The sequence below is a fragment of the Oncorhynchus nerka genome, unplaced genomic scaffold (assembly GCF_034236695.1).
Source record: "Oncorhynchus nerka isolate Pitt River unplaced genomic scaffold, Oner_Uvic_2.0 unplaced_scaffold_2336, whole genome shotgun sequence".
Lineage (NCBI taxonomy): Eukaryota > Metazoa > Chordata > Actinopteri > Salmoniformes > Salmonidae > Oncorhynchus > Oncorhynchus nerka.
The window spans coordinates 18,080-38,151 of NW_027038960.1; the positions used below are offsets into that span (position 1 = coordinate 18,080).

General features: G+C 46.0%; 1 protein-coding gene across 3 annotated transcripts; it reads right to left on the minus strand.

The window, feature by feature from the left end:
* Nucleotides 1-1,481: 1,481 nt before the first annotated feature.
* On the minus strand, nt 1,482-15,438 carry LOC115115572 (CD209 antigen-like protein C). Of its 3 annotated transcripts, none has more exons than XM_065014649.1 (6): nt 14,772-15,161; nt 5,217-5,318; nt 4,612-4,917; nt 4,253-4,389; nt 2,708-2,817; nt 1,482-2,067 (listed from the first exon to the last, which is right to left on the minus strand). In XM_065014649.1, exons 1-6 carry the CDS (start codon nt 14,911-14,913, stop codon nt 1,935-1,937), a joined length of 930 nt encoding a protein of 309 aa, XP_064870721.1. In that variant the 5' UTR covers nt 14,914-15,161; the 3' UTR covers nt 1,482-1,934. The 3 variants fall into 3 exon arrangements, with proteins under 3 accessions (XP_064870721.1, XP_064870722.1, XP_064870720.1); XM_065014648.1 differs by lacking the exon at nt 1,482-2,067 and adding an exon at nt 2,074-2,623 and having other exon boundaries at nt 14,772-15,438; XM_065014650.1 differs by lacking the exon at nt 2,708-2,817 and having other exon boundaries at nt 1,982-2,067; nt 14,772-15,199.
* Between the last annotated feature and the right edge of the window lie 4,634 nt (nt 15,439-20,072).

Genomic DNA, 20,072 nt, shown 5'->3' on the forward strand with positions numbered 1-20,072 from the left:
TGTGCTCCGTCTGTCCCCATAGTGGTTGGGGGATTCTGTGCTCCGTCCGTCCCCATAGTGGTTGGGGGAAGTCGGTGCTCCGTCCGTCCCCATAGTGGTTGGGGGAAGTCGGTGCTCCGTCCGTCCCCATAGTGGTTGGGGGAAGTCGGTGCTCCGTCCGTCCCCATAGAGGTTGAGGGGGAAGTCTGTGCTCCGTCTGTCCCCATAGAGTTTGGGGGTGGGGAGTCTGTGCTCCGTCCGTCCCCATAGTGGTTGGGGGAGTCGGTGCTCCGTCTGTCCCCATAGTGGTTGGAGGGGGGGAGGGGAGTCTGTGCTCCGTCTGTCCCCATAGTGGTTGGGGGAAGTCGGTGCTCCGTCCGTCCCATAGTGGTTGGGGGAAGTCGGTGCTCCGTCCGTCCCCATAGTGGTTGGTTGGGGGGGGGGGAGTCTGTGCTACACCAGAGAGGATGCAGACCAGGACACAGTGTGAACTCTACCGATTTCTATGGCCTTGCGAGGACTCGTGGCAGGTGTGCCTTCTATACAACTGTAATGCAAGGTATTTATACAGGCAGGTTCAAGGCGCCTCGTTTCAAACCGGGTCCTTCACCCAGACAGAGCTCAGTAGTTGAGCATATCCAACAACAGCCAGTCGTTGACAAGTGAAAATAAGCCTTTTCTCTTCTAAAAGATTCACTAAACCTTTGTTTGTTTTGTGTAGTTCACATCTGTTGCTAGTGGCTGTGAAATGGTAAAGCAGCAGTCAAAAAGACACGGAGTCTCTATTGATCTGATCTCTTTGGTACTTGTAGTGTTAATGGACACGCATCTGATGTATATTACATTCACATTTGCAGACTTAAAGTGTCAGAGATTATATTAAATTATACAGTAGAGAGAACAGTCCTTCTAGACTCCATGTTAGATCAACTATTATACAGGAGAGAACAGTCCTTCTAGACTCCATGTTAGATCTACTATTATACAGTAGAGAACAGTCCTTCTAGACTCCATGTTAGATCTACTATTATACAGTAGAGAACAGTCCTTCTAGACTCCATGTTAGATCTACTATTATACAGTAGAGAGAACAGTCCTTCTAGACTCCATGTTAGATCTACTATTATACAGAAGACAACAGTCCTTCTAGACTCCAGGTTGGATCTACTATTATACAGTAGAGAACAGTCCTTCTAGACTCCAGGTTAGATGTACTATTATATAATAGAGTGTTACATTTTCTCTCTCTTTATCCACTCGTATGTTTAGAATAATGCTGCTTTTCTAATAACCAACTTGGTTGGTTTCATGCGAGTAACTGATTGACTGGAAGGAATCCACACTGAATAAGCAATTTCCCAGTACACCCAGAACATTGCTCTGGGAACCAAAAGGCGTATCTCAGTTTCAAGGTAAAAAGCCTGGTGTGATATCAGATATCATATCTCATGCAGGAACCAACCATGCTGATATGACTTGTTTGTGTCGCAGTATAAAGGGTCTCAAATCAAATCAAACTTTATTTGTTACACGCGCCGAATACAACAAGTGTAGACTTTACAGTGAAATGATGACTTACAAGCCCTTAACCAACAGTGCAGTGCAAGAAGAGTTAAGAAAAATATTTAGCAAGTAGACTAAAATAAAAAGTAATTCAAATAAAAATTAACATCAATAAACTCCATGACTGTGATATTAAAGATTGATTCAGTTCCTTAGATTTTCTTGTCCCGTGGTGAATTTCCTCAACAACAGAGAGAACAGTCTTTCTGTTATCAATTCATTGTATTGTTGTTGCATATGTTCTGTTATTTTTATTATAATGTGTTATACATTTGTCTTGTTATATATTGTATGTACTTTACAAGGTAAGTTGAATGAGCAGAAAATAGTTTACGATTGACAGAACTTAGCATAATCTTAATTAGCAGTTCAGAGAGTACTGAGGATGAATCCTATTTTTCACAGATCCATCTGTATTTATAGTAACAGTAATAGTCCCACCAAGCTCCTGTGTCTGATGACCTGGAGTAGAAATACACACAGTTCTCTGCTCCACCACCATTAGGCTCTCCACTGTTCCAATACCTGTAGAAGAAACAACACAGAATCAGAATGGCATTGTTCCAATACCTGTATAAGAAACAAGACATAGAATCAGGCTGTCCACTGTTCCAATACCTGTAGAAGAAACAACACATATAATCAGGTTGTCCACTGTACCAATACCTGTAGAAGAAACAACACATAGAATCAGGTTGTCCACTGTTCCAATACCTGTAGAAGAAACAACACAGAATCAGGCTGTCCACTGTTCCAATACCTGTAGATGAAACAACACATAGAATCAGACTGTCCACTGTTCCAATACCTGTAGAAGAAACAACACAGAATCAGGCTGTCCACTGTTCCAATACCTGTAGAAGAAACAACACATAGAATCAGGTTGTCCACTGTTCCAATACCTGTAGAAGAAACAACACATATAATCAGGCTGTCCACTGTTCCAATACCTGTAGAAGAAACAACACATAGAATCAGGCTGTCCACTGTTCCAATACCTGTAGGAGAATCAGGCTGTCCACTGTTCCAATACCTGTAGGAGAAACAACACATAGAATCAGGCTGTCCACTGTTCCAATACCTGTAGGAGAATCAGGCTGTCCACTCTGAACCTACTTCTCCAGACAGTGATGTCATAGTGACACAGAATTCATTAATGTCTTACTTTGTGGTTAGTGGTGTGTCGTCCACCCATTTCCAGGTCCCCTCAGTAACAGAGTCAGTCAGACCAATCCAGACATAGTTCTTTACCCCGCATAACCAATTGACTAATGTCTATAGTTGTGGAAGAGATTCAACATTGTTAATACATAGTCTTCTCCAAAAAATGTTTTCCAATTTCAAATATTAATTGCAAGTAGTTAAATTACCAAAGGGAAAACTGGTCACAAATCTTGCTGCTGTGAGGGCACACTGTGGTATTTACTCAATATATATGGGAGTTAATGTAAATTGGGTTTCTTTTCAAGTTCTTTGTGGATTTGTGTGGTCTGATGAAAATATGTGTCTCTAATATGGTCATACATTGGGCAAGAGGTTAGGAAGTGCAGCTCAGTTTCCACCTCATTTTGTGGGCAGTGTGCACATAGCCTGTCTTCTCTTGAGAAGACATGGCCGCCGTAGGCCATGTCTGCCTACGGCGGCCTTTCTCAATAGCAAGGCTATGCTCACTGAGTCTTTACATAGTCAAAGCTTTCCTTAAATTTGGGTCAGTCACAGTGGTCAGGTATTCTGCCACTGTGTACTCTCTGTTTAGGTCCAAATAGCATTCTGGTTTGCTCTGTTTTTTTGTTAATTCTTTCTAATATGTCAAGTAATTATTATTTAGTTTTCTCATGATTTGGTTGGGTCTGATTGTGTTGCTGTCCTGGGGCTCTGTAGGGTGTGTTTGTGTTTGTGAACAGAGCCCCAGGACCAGCTTGCTTAAGGGACTCTTCTCCAGGATATTGATAATTAGCAGGTTTCGGCCTAATTCTGCTCTGCATGCATTATTTCGTGTTTTACGTTGTACACAGAGGATATTTTTTTAAGAATGATGTATGCAGAGTCTCAATTTGATATTTGTCACATTTTGTGAATTCTTGGTTGGTGTCACCAGACCTCACAACCATAAAGGGCAATGGGTTCTAAAACTGATTCACATTATATTTGTTGCCAGATCCTATTTGGTATGTCAATTTTATGTTCCTTTTGCTGGCCCTCCATAGAAGGCCCTTCTTGCCTTGTCTCTCAGATCGTTCACAGCTTTGTGGAAGTTACCTGTGTCGCTGATGTTTAGACTGAGGGCTGTATAGTTTTTTTGTGTGCTCTAGGGCAACGGTGTCCAGATGGAATTTGTATTCATGTTCCTGGCAACTGAACCTTTTATGGAACACCGCTATTTTTTGCCTTACTGAGATTTACTGTCAGGGTTCAGGCCTGATAGCATCTGTGCAGAAGATCTAGGTGCTGCCGTAGGCCCTGCTTTGCTGAACTTTTTGAACTGTAGACATTTGACTTCAGATTCTAGTATGGTGAAGACCGGGGCTGCAGACTGTTCTAGAGTGCCTTCGCCAATCCGTTGATATATATGTCGAAGAGGGTGGGGCTTAAGCTGCATCCCTGTCTCACTCTGTCACTCTCTTTTTGTCTCTCTCTCTCTCTCTCTCTCTCTGTCACTCACTCACTCACTCTCTCACTCTCTCTGTCACTCTCTCTCTTTCTCACACACCTGTTTCTCTTGGCTGTTGATGATGACCAGGTCTGCTCCTCTATTTCTGCAGTCCTGTCTGCTCTCCTCCCAGGATTTTGTCTCAGTAGAGACGTAGTAACAACTGCTACCAAGCTTCTTCCATCCTCGAGGACACACTATAAGTTGAACATTTCCTGCTTTAGTCACTTTCATACAACAATGAATTAAGTATCAATCAGACAGTCAAGGAAGACGGGACACTAACTAATGGACAGTTTGGAAGTCATACCTTTTTTCTCACGTTTCATTTCATAAAAGTTACATTTCCTGTTTGTAAGTGGCATGTGAACTGATACAGAGACTGTGAAACAGAACAGTCATTAGACAATTTGACTCACCTTTCTCAACTAAAGATTGTTTCAGAAGTTCTGTCTCTTTCTGTAGCTGGTCTCTCTCTTTGGTCAGGGTGTTGTAACTGGTCTGTAGCTGGTCTCTCTCTTTGGTCAGGGTGTTGTATCTGGTCTGTAGCTGGTCTCTCTCTTTGGTCAGGGTGTTGTCGCTGGTCTGTAGCTGGTCTCTCCCTTTGGTCAGCGTGTTGTTGCTAGTCTGTAGCTGGTCTCTCTCTTCAGTCAGATTGTTTCCACTGGTCTGTAACTGGTCCCTCTCTTTGGTCAGGGTGTTGGAACAGGTCAATTGGTTTCTCTCTGTGAAATAATACGACCAATGAACAAGGTAACAGTGGAAATGTTAATAAGACATGACCAGGGTTGGGGTCAGTTAAATGTTAATCAGACATGACCAGGGTTGGGGTCAGTTAAATGTTAATCAGACATGACCAGGGTTGGGGTCAGTTAAATGTTAATCAGACAAGACCAGGGTTGGGGTCAGTTAAATGTTAATTGTCCGTTCTGAATGTAATTGACTGGAATGTAAATGTAATTGAACCCTGGTCATTACACCACTGATGATGAAGAATGTTTGAGTGAGAACATATCAAACTCACGGTAGAGAAACAGGCCTATGATCCCAGCCAGTAGGAGAACACACAGAAGCCCCAGACACACTGCAGCAGCTCCAGAGTATCTCTTCCACCACTGACAAGACACTGAAGCACAAATTATTACCATTAAAACTTATTCTTTATCAGCGTTGTATTTGTATCTACTTTTGTGTCAATTTTCTGCTTGAATCAGTGAGGGAAATACACCAGTTCCAACACCTCACATATTCTACTGCTTGACTTCCAGAACTTCTTCCAGAATATTGGCTTAAACATATTGCAGAGTTCAGGCACCCAAAATGAGTACTGAAACGTATTTTAATCCACATTTTATTTGTCATATGCTTCGTAAAAAATATGCTTGTCACACCGGAATCTGTTTCACCTGTATTTGTGCTTGTCTCCACCCCCCTCCAGGTGTCGCCCATCTTCCCCATTATCCCCTGTGTATTTATACCTGCGTTCTCTGTTTGTCTGTTGCCAGTTCGTTTCATTCGTCAAGCTTTCCATCTATTTGCACTTGGTCCTGTCTGTTTCTAGTTCCTCTTTTCTAGATTTTGACCATTCTGCCTGCCCTGAGCCTGAGCCTGCCTGCCGTTCTGTACCTTTTGGACTCTGATCTGGATTACTGACCTCTGCGTGTCCTCGACCTGTTCTAGTAATAAACTTTTGTTACTTCGTACATCGTTTGCATCTGGGTCTTCCCTTAAACGTGATACGCTAATAGTGAAATGCTGACTTACGGGTCCTTTCCAACAATGCAGAGATAAAGATACAACATTTACAATAGTGATACAAGGAATAAATAAACAGTGAATAGTGAAGAAGAATAACAAGTCTAAGTAACATGGTGTGGCAGACAGCAGGGAAGGGTGAGGGAAGTGGTGATTGAAGGGAGATATCTTGCAGCCCGCTGGCTCTAACCCCGAGCCCAATATGGACTTCCTGCCCCAACGAGGCAAGCCTGTGGGTCGTTAAGCCAGGGAGTGCTTGTGGATAAAAGAGGAAGCGGGCTGCACAAATGGAGGGAGGACTGTTATGGACAGTGTGAGCAAAGAGAGAATTATCTATCTGTCTGATTACCTCCACTGTGTACCAAAACGGTTTGGCTGAGGACCCGAGTTTTAGGACACCAGGAGAACGGTACGGACAACGAGAACAGATTGTGGACTGTGACCTGGTTGCGGAATTCCCCCATTTTCCCACAGTGTTCAATTCTCCCTTATAAATACCCCATTTGTATTCTAATTGTGCTTCGTGTTCGTGTTTGGGTATTGAACGTGGTGATGTGGAAACCCCACCCCTATAGATGAAACATTGAATTTGGCATTTTTGCTATTAGCCAATAGAAATGCATTGAATAACATTTTCACTACATGAAATAACAGATAGTGATTACTGCTATTAGCCAATAGAAACACATTGAATAACAGATTCACTACATGGAACAACAGAAAATACCCCAAAATATCAAAAGGAAGTTCTGAAGTGTCTAAGAAATGTAAGGGAATACCCCCCTGAAATGGACAAAAGTTAATGGGATCTTATTGGCACCGTACGAAACATATACACGATGGACAATACCACTCAATTGGATGCCGTTTCATTCAAAACATATTGCAAATGACAAGTGTCACACAGCAAAAATCCCATAGATGGCGAGCGCGCTCCACAGTAAATGTTCATATTGCAAATGCACATCAAGTCAAGACCAAGTTTGAAAATGTGAAAAAAAAATCTAAAACTTATCACTCCCCTAAAAAAAAGTGCTTTCTGGATCGTTTTTCAAAATGTTTTCATTTTTTTGGTCAATTATACATGTATAAGAACTGTATGAACATACTTTTGTCATATTTTATTGTCATTTTTTTCACTTGTCCATAAAGCATACATTTTGTCCATTTGCAATATGATTTCATAGGAAGTCAAAAGTCAGTGAACCATTGCCAAATGCCATAAGAAATCTCCAAATGCAATATGAAAGTATTGAAAGTGCCAAATCAGGATGTTATGTCCATTTGCAATGTACGATCATAGGAAGTCAGTTTCCAAACCCAAAAGTAAATTAACCAAATGGCATTTATACTGCCCAAATTAAATATAGCACTATGTTATGCCAAGAATCAACCTAGATGGTCTATTTGTCATGAATGATGAGGGAGAAGTGGGACTCTGTTGTTTTTTGTTTTGTTTTTTATGTCCAAAATGACCAGGGGCACTCCCTATTGGATGGGCACGGGTGGGGGGTGCTCCCTACCCAACCATAGACCACTTGCTCCCCATTAAAAGTATTAAAACCATTTTAAAAAATTTGCTCCTGGCAAGGCTGTCCATTTGCAATATGTTTCAATGGGAATTTACCATCACGATTTTGACATGCTTAAACATACTGCAGAAATACAAAATTGACTGGCCCGATGAACTCGGGATGTTCGGGGATAGGGGTTCCTCTCCATCACTCGTTGGTGTTGATTTCAGAATGTCAATTGCTGATGGTCTATCACATATTGCAAATAGACAAGTCACCAAGCAAGTCACCATCCATCAGTCAATTAGATATCATTCCGACACCAAACTGATACAAACTGACACCAAGCCCACTTTGTCCAACTCGTTTAGAAGACGACTATCACATATTTCAGAGCAGGCTCAAAATTCACAGCGCCTTCTAATAAAAACATTAAACACGTACTTACGTTCTAGCTGCGGGTTTAGTTCTGACATATGTGTAGGCCTAGCTGAGGCCACCCCAAATCCCAAGTTTTGGCTCGATAGGTCATTTGGAACCTGAGCGGCGACCGTAATTGGTGCTGAAAATCCACATTTTCTGTGCGTTGCTACGGGGTCCTTGAATGAGTTATCGGACAGAAACGTTACGGTCCATCTCTATGGGCCAAGGCGGTTTCAATGCACCTAGTCTTACGATTCTGGGAATTTTCTAAATGTTGTCATTTTTGTGATGGTCAAAATTAATTGAAGTTATTGCAAATGTACAAGGCTGTTTCTGGTCTGAGAACCTTCTAGAGCCACATTACTCACTGTGCACTATTGACTTGAGCTCTAGAACAAGTTTTTAAAGATTCAGAGCTCTAGGTATGATGGTTCTTTGATAGTTCGAACAAAGGTAACTATTGCAGGCTCTGTGTGTCTGTAAGCCTCACACTATGTCACTAAGTCCTTGCTGTGTGAGAGAGCTTTTCTTTGACATCTGTTGGGAGAAATTACTGATTTACATGAGGGTTGCCTAATCACACATATGAAGTTTTGAAAAGATCTGACCTTGTTAATTATTTGAAATAGCCCTATGACACCGGTTTACACAGGAAGCTGAAAGTGAACACATATCCTCCTTGGGGTAGGCAATTATAGAATTTAGAGTTTTAAGTCTTTACGTTAAGAACTGACTTATTTACGGAGGGTTTAGTGAGTGTGTGTTATTTCAGAAAATCACAGAAATCTCTCAGAGCTCCGAAGATTAGTATGAACACGCTGGATCTGTAACTGTTTAAAAAATAAAATAAAAAATTGGAACATCACCAATTTGACATTGTACCATTTCTCTTAAATGACGAAAGATAAATGTCTGGTTCTTTTTTTATTGACACCGTAGGTTCCTTTACTTTGATGTGAAGCGGAAAAATATTGCTCTATTTTCATTTTGGACCTTTAATCACAGAAAAATGGCCATAACTCAAAAACCGTTGAGGCCTAGACGCCATCTTGTTCAGGGCCAACTGCCCATTATGCCAAACCTATGCTCACCAAATTTAGTCTTCGAAGTCTTTTCCGTTTAGGAGATAAGGCCACGTCATGATTCGTGATGTTTTGTACATTTGCAATATGATTCCAATCGTCCTTTTGTGGGATTGACCGGGACAGCGGAAAAATTACCAAAAGTTGAATGTTTTATAAAAACGGATGCCGAATGTCCGAGAGAGTTTGTTTGATGACTTCCTGGTAGATCCGGCCCTGCCGCACGGCGCCGTCCGCGAAATTTACAAACGTTTTCGGACGTCTAGTAATTTGAAATATGGAGTTTCTCATCAACATACAGCAAATGCCGAAAAGTGCCCTTCATGTATGTAATAGAGATCAGGAAACATTTTATTCATATATTTGTACATGTATTTATCCCCTTAACCTGTTGCTTCTACTCGGGACGCTTGCGTCCCAACTAGAGCTCTGGAAATGCAAATGCGCTACGCTAAATGCTAATAGTATTAGTTAAAACTCAAAAGTTCATTAAAATACACATGCAGGGTATCGAATTAAAGCTACACTCGTTGTGAATCCAGGCAACAAGTCAGATTTTTAAAATGCTTTTCGGCGAAAGCATGAGAAGCTATTATCTGATAGCATGCAACACCCCAAAAGACCCACAGGGACGTAAACAAAATAATTAGCATTTCGGCGTTACACAAACCGCACAATAAAATAGAAAACATTCATTACCTTTCACCATCTTCTTTGTTGGCACTCCTAGATGTCCCATAAACACTATTTGGGTCTTTATTTCGATTAAATCGGTCCATATAAAGCCTAGATATCGTTATATGTAGACTGTGTGATAAACGAAAAAAACATTGTTTCAAAACGTAACGTCATTTTTTTAAATTCAAAAAGTCGACGATAAACTTTCACAAAACACTTCGAAATACGTTTGTAATGCAACTTTAGGTATTAGTAAACGTTAATAAGCGATAAAATTCATCAGGAGGCAATGTAAAGATCATTAGCTGTCCGTCTGGAAAAATGTCCGGCTAGAAACTCAACGAAAATATTCGGGTCGACTGAAGAGGTTAATTTAGGCACTGAACTATCTCAATATATACAAGGATCTAAGAAGAGGGAGATGGGAGGGTCTAAGCCGTGGGAGGGGGGAGGGTCTAAGCAGTGGGAAGGGGGAGGGTCTAAGCCGTGCGAGGGGGGAGGGTCTAAGCCGTGGGAGGGTGGAGGGTCTAAGCCGTGGGAGGGGAGAGGGTCTAAGCAGTGGGAGGGGGAGGGTCTAAGCCGTGGGAGGGGGAGGGTCTAAGCCGGAGGGGGAGGGTCTAAGATCTGGGAGGGGAGGGTCTAAGCAGTGGGAGGGGGAGGGTCTAAGATGTGGGAGGGGGAGGGTCTAAGACAGGAGGGGAGGGTCTAAGCCGTGGGAGGGGGAGGGTCTAAGCCGTGGGGGGGAGGGTCTAAGATGTGGGAGGGGGAGGGTCTAAGCCGTGGGGGGGGGAGGGTCTAAGACGTGGGAGGGGAGGGTCTAAGATGTGGGAGGGGAGTCTAAGCCGTGGGGGGGGAGGGTCTAAGCCGTGGGAGGGGGAGGGTCTAAGATGTGGGAGGGGGAGGGTCTAAGCCGTGGGGGAGGGGGAGGGTCTAAGATGTGGAAGGGGGAGGGTCTAAGCCGTGGGAGGGGAGGGTCTAAGATGTAGGAGGGGAGTCTAAGCCGTGGGAGGGGGAGGGTCTAAGCCGTGGGAGGGGGAGGGTCTAAGCCGTGGGAGGGGGAGGGTCTAAGATGTGGGAGGGGGAGGGTCTAAGCCGTGGGAGGGGGAGGGTCTAAGACGTGGGAGGGGAGGTTCTAAGATGTAGGAGGGGGGGTCTAAGCTGTGGGAGGGGAGGGTCTAAGCCTTTGGAGGGGGAGGGTCTAAGCCATGGGAGGGGCTAGGGTCTAAGATGTGGGAGGGGGAGGGTCTAAGCCGTGGGAGGGGAGGGTCTAAGCCTTTGGAGGCGGGAGGGTCCAAGCCGTGGGAGGGGGGAGGGTCTAAGATGTGGGAGGGGGGAGGGTCTAAGCCGTGGGAGGGGGAGGGTCTAAGATGTGGAAGGGGAGGGTCTAAGCCGTGGGAGGGGGAGGGTCTAAGATGTAGGAGGGGGAGTCTAAGCCGTGGGAGGGGGAGGGTCTAAGCCGTGGGAGGGGGAGGGTCTAAGCCGATGGGAGGGGGAGGGTCTAAGATGTGGGAGGGGGGAGGGTCTAAGCCGTGGGAGGGGGAGGGTCTAAGACGTGGGAGGGGGAGGTTCTAAGATGTAGGAGGGGGGGGTCTAAGCTGTGGGAGGGGGAGGGTCTAAGCCTTTGGAGGGGGGAGGGTCTAAGCCATGGGAGGGGCTAGGGTCTAAGATGTGGGAGGGGGAGGGTCTAAGCCGTGGGGGGGGAGGGTCTAAGCCTTTGGAGGCGGGAGGGTCCAAGCCGTGGGAGGGGGAGGGTCTAAGATGTGGGAGGGTGGAGGGTCTAAGATGTGGGAGGGGAGGGTCTAAGCCGTGGGAGGGGGAGGGTCTATGATGTGGGAGGGGGAGGGTCTAAGCCGTGGGGGGGGAGGGTCTAAGACGTGGGAGGGGAGGGTCTAAGATGTAGGAGGGGGGTCTAAGCCGTGGGAGGGGGGAGGGTCTAAGCCTTTGGAGGGGGAGGGTCCAAGCCGTGGGAGGGGAGGGTCTAAGATGTGGGAGGGTGGAGGGTCTAAGATGTGGGAGGGGGAGGGTCTAAGATGTGGGATGGGGGGGGAGGGTCTAAGCCGTGGGAGGGGAGGGTCTAAGCCGTGGGAGGGGGAGGGTCTAAGATGTGGGAGGGGAGGGTCTAAGCCGTGGGAGGGGGAGGGTCTAAGACGTGGGAGGGGGGAGGGTCTAAGATGTGGGGGGGAGGGTCTAAGCCGTGGGAGGGGGAGGGTCTAAGCCGTGGGAGGGGGAGGGTCTAAAACGTGGGAGGGGGAGGGTCTAAGATGTGGGAGGGGGAGGGTCTAAGACGGGAGGGGGAGGGTCTAAGATGTGGGAGGGGGAGGGTCTAAAACGTGGGAGGGGGGAGGGTCTAAGATGTGGGAGGGGGAGGGTCTAAGACGTGGGAGGGGGAGGGTCTAAGATCTGGGAGGGGAGGGTCTAAGACGTGGGAGGGGGAGGGTCTAAGATGTGGGGAGGGGAGGGTCTAAGATGTGGGAGGGGGAGGGTCTAAGACGTGGGAGGGGGAGGGTCTAAGACGTGGGAGGGGGAGGGTTTAAGATGTGGGAGGGGGAGGGTCTAAGACGTGGGAGGGGAGGGTCTAAGCCGTGGGAGGGGGGGAGGGTCTAAGACGTGGGAGGGGAAGGTCTAAGCCGTGGGAGGGGGAGGGTCTAAGCCGTGGGAGGGGAGGGTCTAAGACGTGGGAGGGGGAGGGTCTAAGACGTGGGAGGGGGAGGGTCTAAGACGTGGGAGGGGAGGGTCTAAGATGTGGGAGGGGGAGGGTCTAAGACGTGGGAGGGGGAGGGTCTAAGACGTGGGAGGGGGAGGGTCTAAGCCGTGGGAGGGGGAGGGTCTAAGATCTGGGAGGGGGGAGGGTCTAAGACGTGGGAGGGGAGGGTCTAAGCCGTGGGAGGGGAGGGTCTAAGACGTGGGAGGGGAGGGTCTAAGATGTGGGAGGGGAGGGTCTAAGACGTGGGAGGGGAGGGTCTAAGATGTGGGAGGGGGAGGGTCTAAGACGTGGGAGGGGGAGGGTCTAAGCCGTGGGAGGGGGAGGGTCTAAGCCGTGGGAGGGGAGGGTCTAAGACGTGGGAGGGGGAGGGTCTAAGACGTGGGAGGGGGAGGGTCTAAGCCGTGGGAGGGGAGGGTCTAAGACGTGGGAGGGGGAGGGTCTAAGACGTGGGAGGGGGAGGGTCTAAGCCGTGGGAGGGGGAGGGTCTAAGACGTGGGAGGGGGAGGGTCTAAGCCGTGGGAGGGGGAGGGTCTAAGCCGACATGTGGAAAGAAGATACCATGGATTATTTAGTTATTTGATTTAGAGTTTTAAGTATTAAAGTATATGTTATTATATGTATATAGATATTTGATGAAACACTGAATTTGCATTACTGTTATTAGCCAAACGAAACAAATTGAATAACATTCATGGAACAACAGAAAGTCCCCAAAAATATCAAAGTATCTGAAGTATCTGTCTATCTGAGAGATGTTAGAAAGATCGGGAAACATTTATCCCCTAATTTTAACCACTAAACTATCTCCATATATACGTCCATAAATGTTTTAAACTGGTACTGGGGACCTTCAGAGTCGTGTGAGGCTTGTGGACGTCCTAAATGGAGAATCACGTTTGTGAGAGTCTCATCTTTCAATAGAATGGTTATAATAGTTTGTAGGTCAAACCGTTCAGACGCTACATACGATTTTGTGAGAAGATCCGATATTCAGCGTGTCTCATGGTCTGACCCCTCTAGCTCTGCCACCTTCCAACCTTCCACCACAGATGTGAAAGGGAGGATGCAGTGGATTGAGATGTGGCCCGTGCAACAAGCAGATGTCTCTTTCTAAAACTGACGGATGTCGATGGCGATTTTTTTTGTATTATGTTAATTCAATTTCCACGCAACCATTTTAGGATTAGGGTTAGGGTTGGGGTAGGGGTTGGGGTTAGGGTTGGGGTTGGGGTTAGGGTTGGGGTAGGGGTAGGGGTTAGGGTTGGGGTTGGGGTTAGGGTTAGGGTTGGGGTGGGGGGTTAGGGTTGGGGTTAGGGTTAGGGTTGGGGTTGGGGTTAGGGTTGGGGTTAGGGTTAGGGTTGGGGTAGGGGTTAGGGTTAGGGTTGGGGTTGGGGTTGGGGTTAGGGTTGGGGTTGGGGTTAGGGTTAGGGTTGGGGTAGGGGTTGGGGTAGGGGTTGGGGTTAGGGTTGGGGTTGGGGGTTAGGGTTAGGGTTGGGGTTGGGGTTGGGGTAGGGGTTGGGGTCAGGGTTGGGGTTGGGGTTAGGGTTGGGGTAGGGGTTGGGGTTAGGGTTGGGGTTGGGGTTAGGGTTGGGGTTAGGGTAAGCATTAACATTATGTTGTAAATTACTACCTCATGTCTGTGCCCCACACATACAATTATCTGTAAGATCCCTCAGTCAAGCAGTGAATTTCAATCACATATTCAAACAAGCAAAGACGGTGGTTTTTCAACGCTTCGCAAAGAAGGGCACCTATTGGTCAAACATAAACACCCAATCACTACAAAGATACTCACATCCTTTCCAACTCATTGGCCAGAAAGGAATTAAACATCTCAGGGATTTCACAATGAGGCCAATGGTGATTTTATGGGGTTGCTTGTAATCGTTATTAAGGACTGGGGAGTTTTTCAGGATAAAAAATTACCAGAGTGGAGCTAAACACAGGCAAAATCCTAGAGAAAAACCTGGTTCAGTTTGCGTTCCACCAGACATTGGGAGATGAATTCACCTTTCAGCAGGACAATAACCTACAACACAAGGCCAAATATACACTGGAGTTGGTTACCAAGACGACGGTGAATGTTCCTGATTGGCTGATGTCTTATTTTTGATTGTAACACTTGAAAATGGATGTTTAGCAACGATCAACAATCAATTTGAAAGAGATGCAAATATTGTACAATCCAGGTGTACAAAAAAAAGCTCTTAGAGACTTACCCAGAGACGCACAGCTGTAATCGCTGCCAAAGGTGATTCTAACTTGTATTGACTCAGGAGTGTGAATATTTATGTAAATTAGATGTGTGTGTGTGTGTGTGTGTGTGTGTGTGTGTGTGTGTGTGTGTGTGTGTGTGTGTGTGTGTGTGTGTGTGTGTGTGTGTGTGTGTCCGTGTTGAGCACTACACCAGGATAAACTGTTACCTGAATGTTGATCACCAGCTCCATCCTTCTTGCAGGGCATGATGGGTCTTTTGTTGATCGGTATATGATCATCAATATTCATGGTCTCATTTGTTTTTTCCCCTTTCAATCCATCTCTGTTTTTATAGGTTGCCTCTGACATCTTTACACAGCTGTGCTCAAATGAAGTAACTTCTACTCTTGTAACTTCTACTGTTGTATCTTCTACTGTTGTATCTTCTACTGTTGTATCTTCTACTGTTGTAACTTCTACTGTTGTAACTTCTACTGTTGTAACTTCTACTGTTGTAACTTCTACTGTTGTATCTTCTACTGTTGTATCTTCTACTGTTGTATCTTCTACTGTTGTAACTTCTACTGTTGTAACTTCTACTGTTGTAACTTCTACTGTTGTAACTTCTACTGTTGTAACTTCTACTGTTGTATCTTCTACTGTTGTAACTTCTACTGTTGTAACTTCTACTGTTGTAACTTCTACTGTTGTATCTTCTACTGTTGTAACTTCTACTGTTGTATCTTCTACTGTTGTATCTTCTACTGTTGTATCTTCTACTGTTTTAACTTCTACTGTTGTATCTTCTACTGTTGTAAAGTCTGTGTTATCTCAGTTGTAGGTTTGTGTCTGTTCGCTGCACAGCTGGAGCCTCTGTGTGACTCAGTCTAATGTCAGAGAGTTTTAACAGTCAACCTCATTAAAGGGGAAACTGTCTAACCAATAGTGTGACACTAACCATCACCATGTGACCACAGACTTATTTTCTGAAAACCATGTTTGTTTATCACAGTGAAGATTAGTTTGTATATATAGTTTATATTAGTTTAGTTTACTACAGTGTAGATTAGTTTGTATATTCAGTTTATATTAGTATAGTTTACTACAGTGTAGATTAGTTTGTATATTTAATTTATATTAGTATAGTTTACTACAGTGTAGATAAAATCTTTGAAATGCATTACGTCTTGCACTCTGTGGTCAGCCATCAATGGCCATGTAGAGTTTTATACACTATGCTGTGTCCTGGTTGACAATGACACCAGAGAGAATAGTTATTCAGAGATGTTTACTCACACCTCTTCTTTTCCGGGGAGGGAGAGGTGTCTAAATGTCTAAGGTCCAAAATATGCTCTCTCTCTCTTTCCATATCTGCCTCGCTGTGTCTCTCTCTGTATCTCCCTCTCTTTCTCCCCACACTCTGAAGGACATAAACAGTTGACATTGACACCAGAGATAATAGTTATTCAGAGATGTTTACTCACACCTCTTCTCTTCTGGGGAGGAAGGAAGGGAGGGTGTAAATGTCTAAGGTCACAAATATGTTGTCTCTCTCTGTCCCTCTCAATTCAATTCAATTCAAGGGCTTTAGTGGCATGGGAAACATGTGTTAACATTGCCTAAGCAAGCTCTCCCCCCACTCTGTCTGTCTTCACACACAGCAAAGCAGTTAAGCCTAACGCTCCCTCTCTCCCCCCACTCTGCCCACCCCCCCCCCACAACAGAGAAGTTAAGCCTAATGCTTCACACTGCTCTCTCTCTCCCCCCACTCTGCCCCCCCCCACAACAGAGAAGTTAAGCCTAATGCTTCACACTGCTCTCTCTCCCCCACTCTGCCCCCCACAACAGAGAAGTTGCCTAACGCTTCACACTGCTCTCTCTCTCCCCACTCTGCCCCCCCACAACAGAGAAGTTAAGCGTAACGCTTCACACTGCTCTCTCTCTCCCCCACTCTGCCCCCACAACAGAGAGTTAAGCCTAATGCTTCACACTGCTCTCTCTCTCCCCCACTCTGCCCCCACAACAGAGAAGTTAAGCCTAACGCTTCACACTGCTCTCTCTCTCCCCCACTCTGCCCCCCCACAACAGAGATGTTAAGCCAATGCTTCACACTGCTCTCTCCCTCCACCTGCCCCCCCCACAACAGAGAAGTTAAACCTAACGCTTCACACTGCTCTCTCTCCCCCCACTCTGCCCCCCCCACAACAGAGAAGTTAAGCCCTAATGCTTCACACTGCTCTCTCTCTCCCCCCCACTCTGCCCCCACAACAGAGAAGTTAAGCCTAATGCTTCACACTGCCTCTCTCCCCCACTCTGCCCCCCCACAACAGAGAAGTTAAGCCTAATGCTTCACACTGCTCTCTCTCCCCCACTCTGCCCCCCCCACAACAGAGAAGTTAAGCCTAATGCTTCACACTGCTCTCTCCCCCACTCTGCCCCCCCCACAACAGAGAAGTTAAACCTAACGCTTCACACTGCTCTCTCTCCCCCACTCTGCCCCCCCCCACAACAGAGAGGTTAAGCCTAATGCTTCACACTCCTCTCTCTCCCCCACTCTGCCCCCCCCCACAACAGAGAAGTTAAGCCTAATGCTTCACACTGCTCTCTCTCTCCCCCACTCTGCCCCCCCACAACAGAGAAGTTAAGCCTAATGCTTCACACTGCTCTCTCTCTCCCCCACTCTGCCCCCCCCCACAACAGAGAAGTTAAGCCTAATGCTTCACACTGCTCTCTCTCCCCCACTCTGCCCCCCACAACAGAGAAGTTAAGCCTTAAGACGCTTCAGATTCTTAGCTGATTAACCCATTTAACCCATATTAAACCACAACATCGATAGCCATGTTGACTTGTTTTTATCTATGCTGTTTTCAGTGAGGAGAGTTAATCAGAGATATGTGTTAGAATGTTTTATGATGATGTGCAAGTAGAGATACTGGGGTGCTAAAGAGCAAGAGGGTAAGTAATAATATGGGGATGAGGTAGTCGGGTGGGCTATTTACAGATGGGCTGTGTACAGGTACAGTGATCAGTAAACTGCTCTGACAGCTGATGCTTAAAGTTAGAGGGGGAGATAAGACTCCAGCTTCAGATATTTTTGCAATTATTTCCAGTCATTGGCAGCAGAGACCTGGAAGGAAAGGCGGCCAAAGGAAGTGTTGGCTTTTAAACTTTAAGCAGTGGTTTAAACTGAGACTCTGATATGATGTTGACACCAGCAGCAGGATGAACAGTAGCTCAATGCAAGACAGTGAACTCACAAAGAATAACTGCTGTCTCCTGTGTGACATGAATACCAGAGATAATAGTTATTCAGAGATGTCTCTGTCTTTCTCAGAGAGAGCCTGAGATCTATATTTACTGTCTCCTGTGTGACATGGACACCAGAGATAATAGTTATTCAGAGATGTCTCTGTCTTTCTCAGAGAGAGCCTGAGATCTATATTTTCTGTCTCCTATGTGACATGGACACCAGAGATAATAGTTATTCAGAGATGTCTCTATCTTTCTCAGAGAGGGCCTGAGATCTATATTTACTGTCTCCTGTGTGACATGAACACCAGAGATAATAGTTATTCAGAGATGTCTCTATCTTTTTTCAGAGAGGGCCTACGGTTCACATTAAATCTCACTTCTTCTCCTTCCCTCTTCCTCATCCTCTATCTACATCAAAATAAGTGGACAGAAACTAACTGCATTGCACACTTTTCTACCAACTCCCTGTTTATCAGAGGACAGTATGGTGTCAATAAGTACAGAAGTGTGAATGGGTGTAACAACAGCTCTGTAAGGGTGTCAATAAGTACAGAAGTGTGAATGGGTGTAACAACAGCTCTGTGTGAGAGTCAGCTTGTCACATGCTTCTTACTGGTAAAAAAAGGCAAATGACTTACTGTAAATTACATGTTGATCATTTGCATAAGACCTGGCTCAGATTAGAGCACTTCACTTCTCGAGGGGTGTGTCAGAGGAGTCCTGTGTGTAATTCCTCCCTTCCTTCACCAGTAATAATGGGTGTGTCTGGGGAGTCCTGTGTGTAATTCCTCCCTTCCTTCACCAGTAATAATGGGTGTGTCTGGGGAGTCCTGTGTGTAATTCCTACCTTCCTTCATCAGTAATAAGGGGTGTGTCTGAGGAGTCCTGTGTGTAATTCCTCCCTTCCTTCACCAGTAATAAGGGGTGTGTCTGAGGAGTCCTGTGTGTAATTCCTCCCTTCACCAGTAATAAGGGGGTGTGTCTGGGGAGTCCTGTATGTAATTCCTCCCTTCACCAGTAATAAGGGGTGTGTCTGGGGAGTCCTGTGTGTAATTCCTCCCTTCACCAGTAATAAGGGGTGTGTCTGAGGAGTCATGTGTGTAATTCCTTCCTTCACCAGTAATAAGGGGTGTGTCTGAGGAGTCCTGTATGTAATTCCTACCTTCACCAGTAATAAGGGGTGTGTCTCAGAAAACCTGTGTGTAATTCCTCCCTTCACCAGTAATAAGGGGTGTGTCTGAGGAGTCCTGTGTGTAATTCCTCCCTTCACCAGTAATAAGGGGTGTGTCTGGGGAGTCCTGTGTGTAATTCCTCCCTTCACCAGTAATAAGGGGTGTGTCTGAGGAGTCCTGTGTGTAATTCCTTCCTTCACCAGTAATAAGGGGTGTGTCTGAGGAGTCCTGTATGTAATTCCTTCCTTCACCAGTAATAAGGGGTGTGTCTCAGAAAACCTGTGTGTAATTCCTCCCTTCACCAGTAATAAGGGGTGTGTCTGAGGAGTCCTGTATGTAATTCCTCCCTTCACCAGTAATAAGGGGTGTGTCTGAGGAGTCCTGTGTGTAATTCTTCCCTTCCTTCACCAGTAGGCTGAGTATAGCACACAACGATCTCCCCCACGGCACGGACACAAGGGGGGCTCCAACCCAGACAGAAAGATTGTGTCATTGACTCAACACACTCAAGTGACGTACCTTCCTAGGGATGGCATGAAAGAGCACTAGTAAGCCAGTGACTCAGCCCCCTTAATTGGGTTAGGTCTGCTCTATACCAAATTAGCATACCCCCTGAGTCCTTTCCCTGTTTCACACCTGGTGGAGACTTCCAGCTCTCTGTAACCTAAAGGGCAACCAGTGGGTCCATCTCCTTTATACCATGTTTCACACCTGGTGGTTTGGTGTATGGGACTACCAGCTCTCTGTAACCTAAAGGGCAACCAGTGGGTCCATCTCCTCTATACCAGGTCTCACACCTGGTGGTTTGGTGTATGGGACTGCCAGCTCTCTGTAACCTAGAGGGCAACCAGTGTGTAAATCTCCTCTATACCAGGTCTCACAGCTGGTAGTTTGGTGGATGGGACTACCAGCTCTCTGTAACCTAGAGGGGAACCAGTGGGTTCATCTCCTCTATACCACCCACCTGGTAGTGTGGTGGATGGGACTACCATCTCTCTGTAACCTAGAGGGCAACCAGTGGGTCCATCTCCTCTATACCAGGTCTCACACCTGGTGGTTTGGTGGATGGGTCTACCAGCTCTCTGTAACCTAGAGGGGAACCAA

Coding starts and splice junctions, on each gene's coding strand:
- LOC115115572 (XM_065014648.1), bottom strand. CDS start 14,913: ATGTCAGAGGCAACCTATAAAAACAGAGATGGATTGAAAGGGGAAAAA. Junction 5,319..14,771: donor AGCTGGTGATCAACATTCAG/GTAACAGTTTAT, acceptor TTTGTGCTTCAG/TGTCTTGTCAGTGGTGGAAG. Junction 4,390..4,611: donor ACAATCTTTAGTTGAGAAAG/GTGAGTCAAATT, acceptor TTCAACTTATAG/TGTGTCCTCGAGGATGGAAG.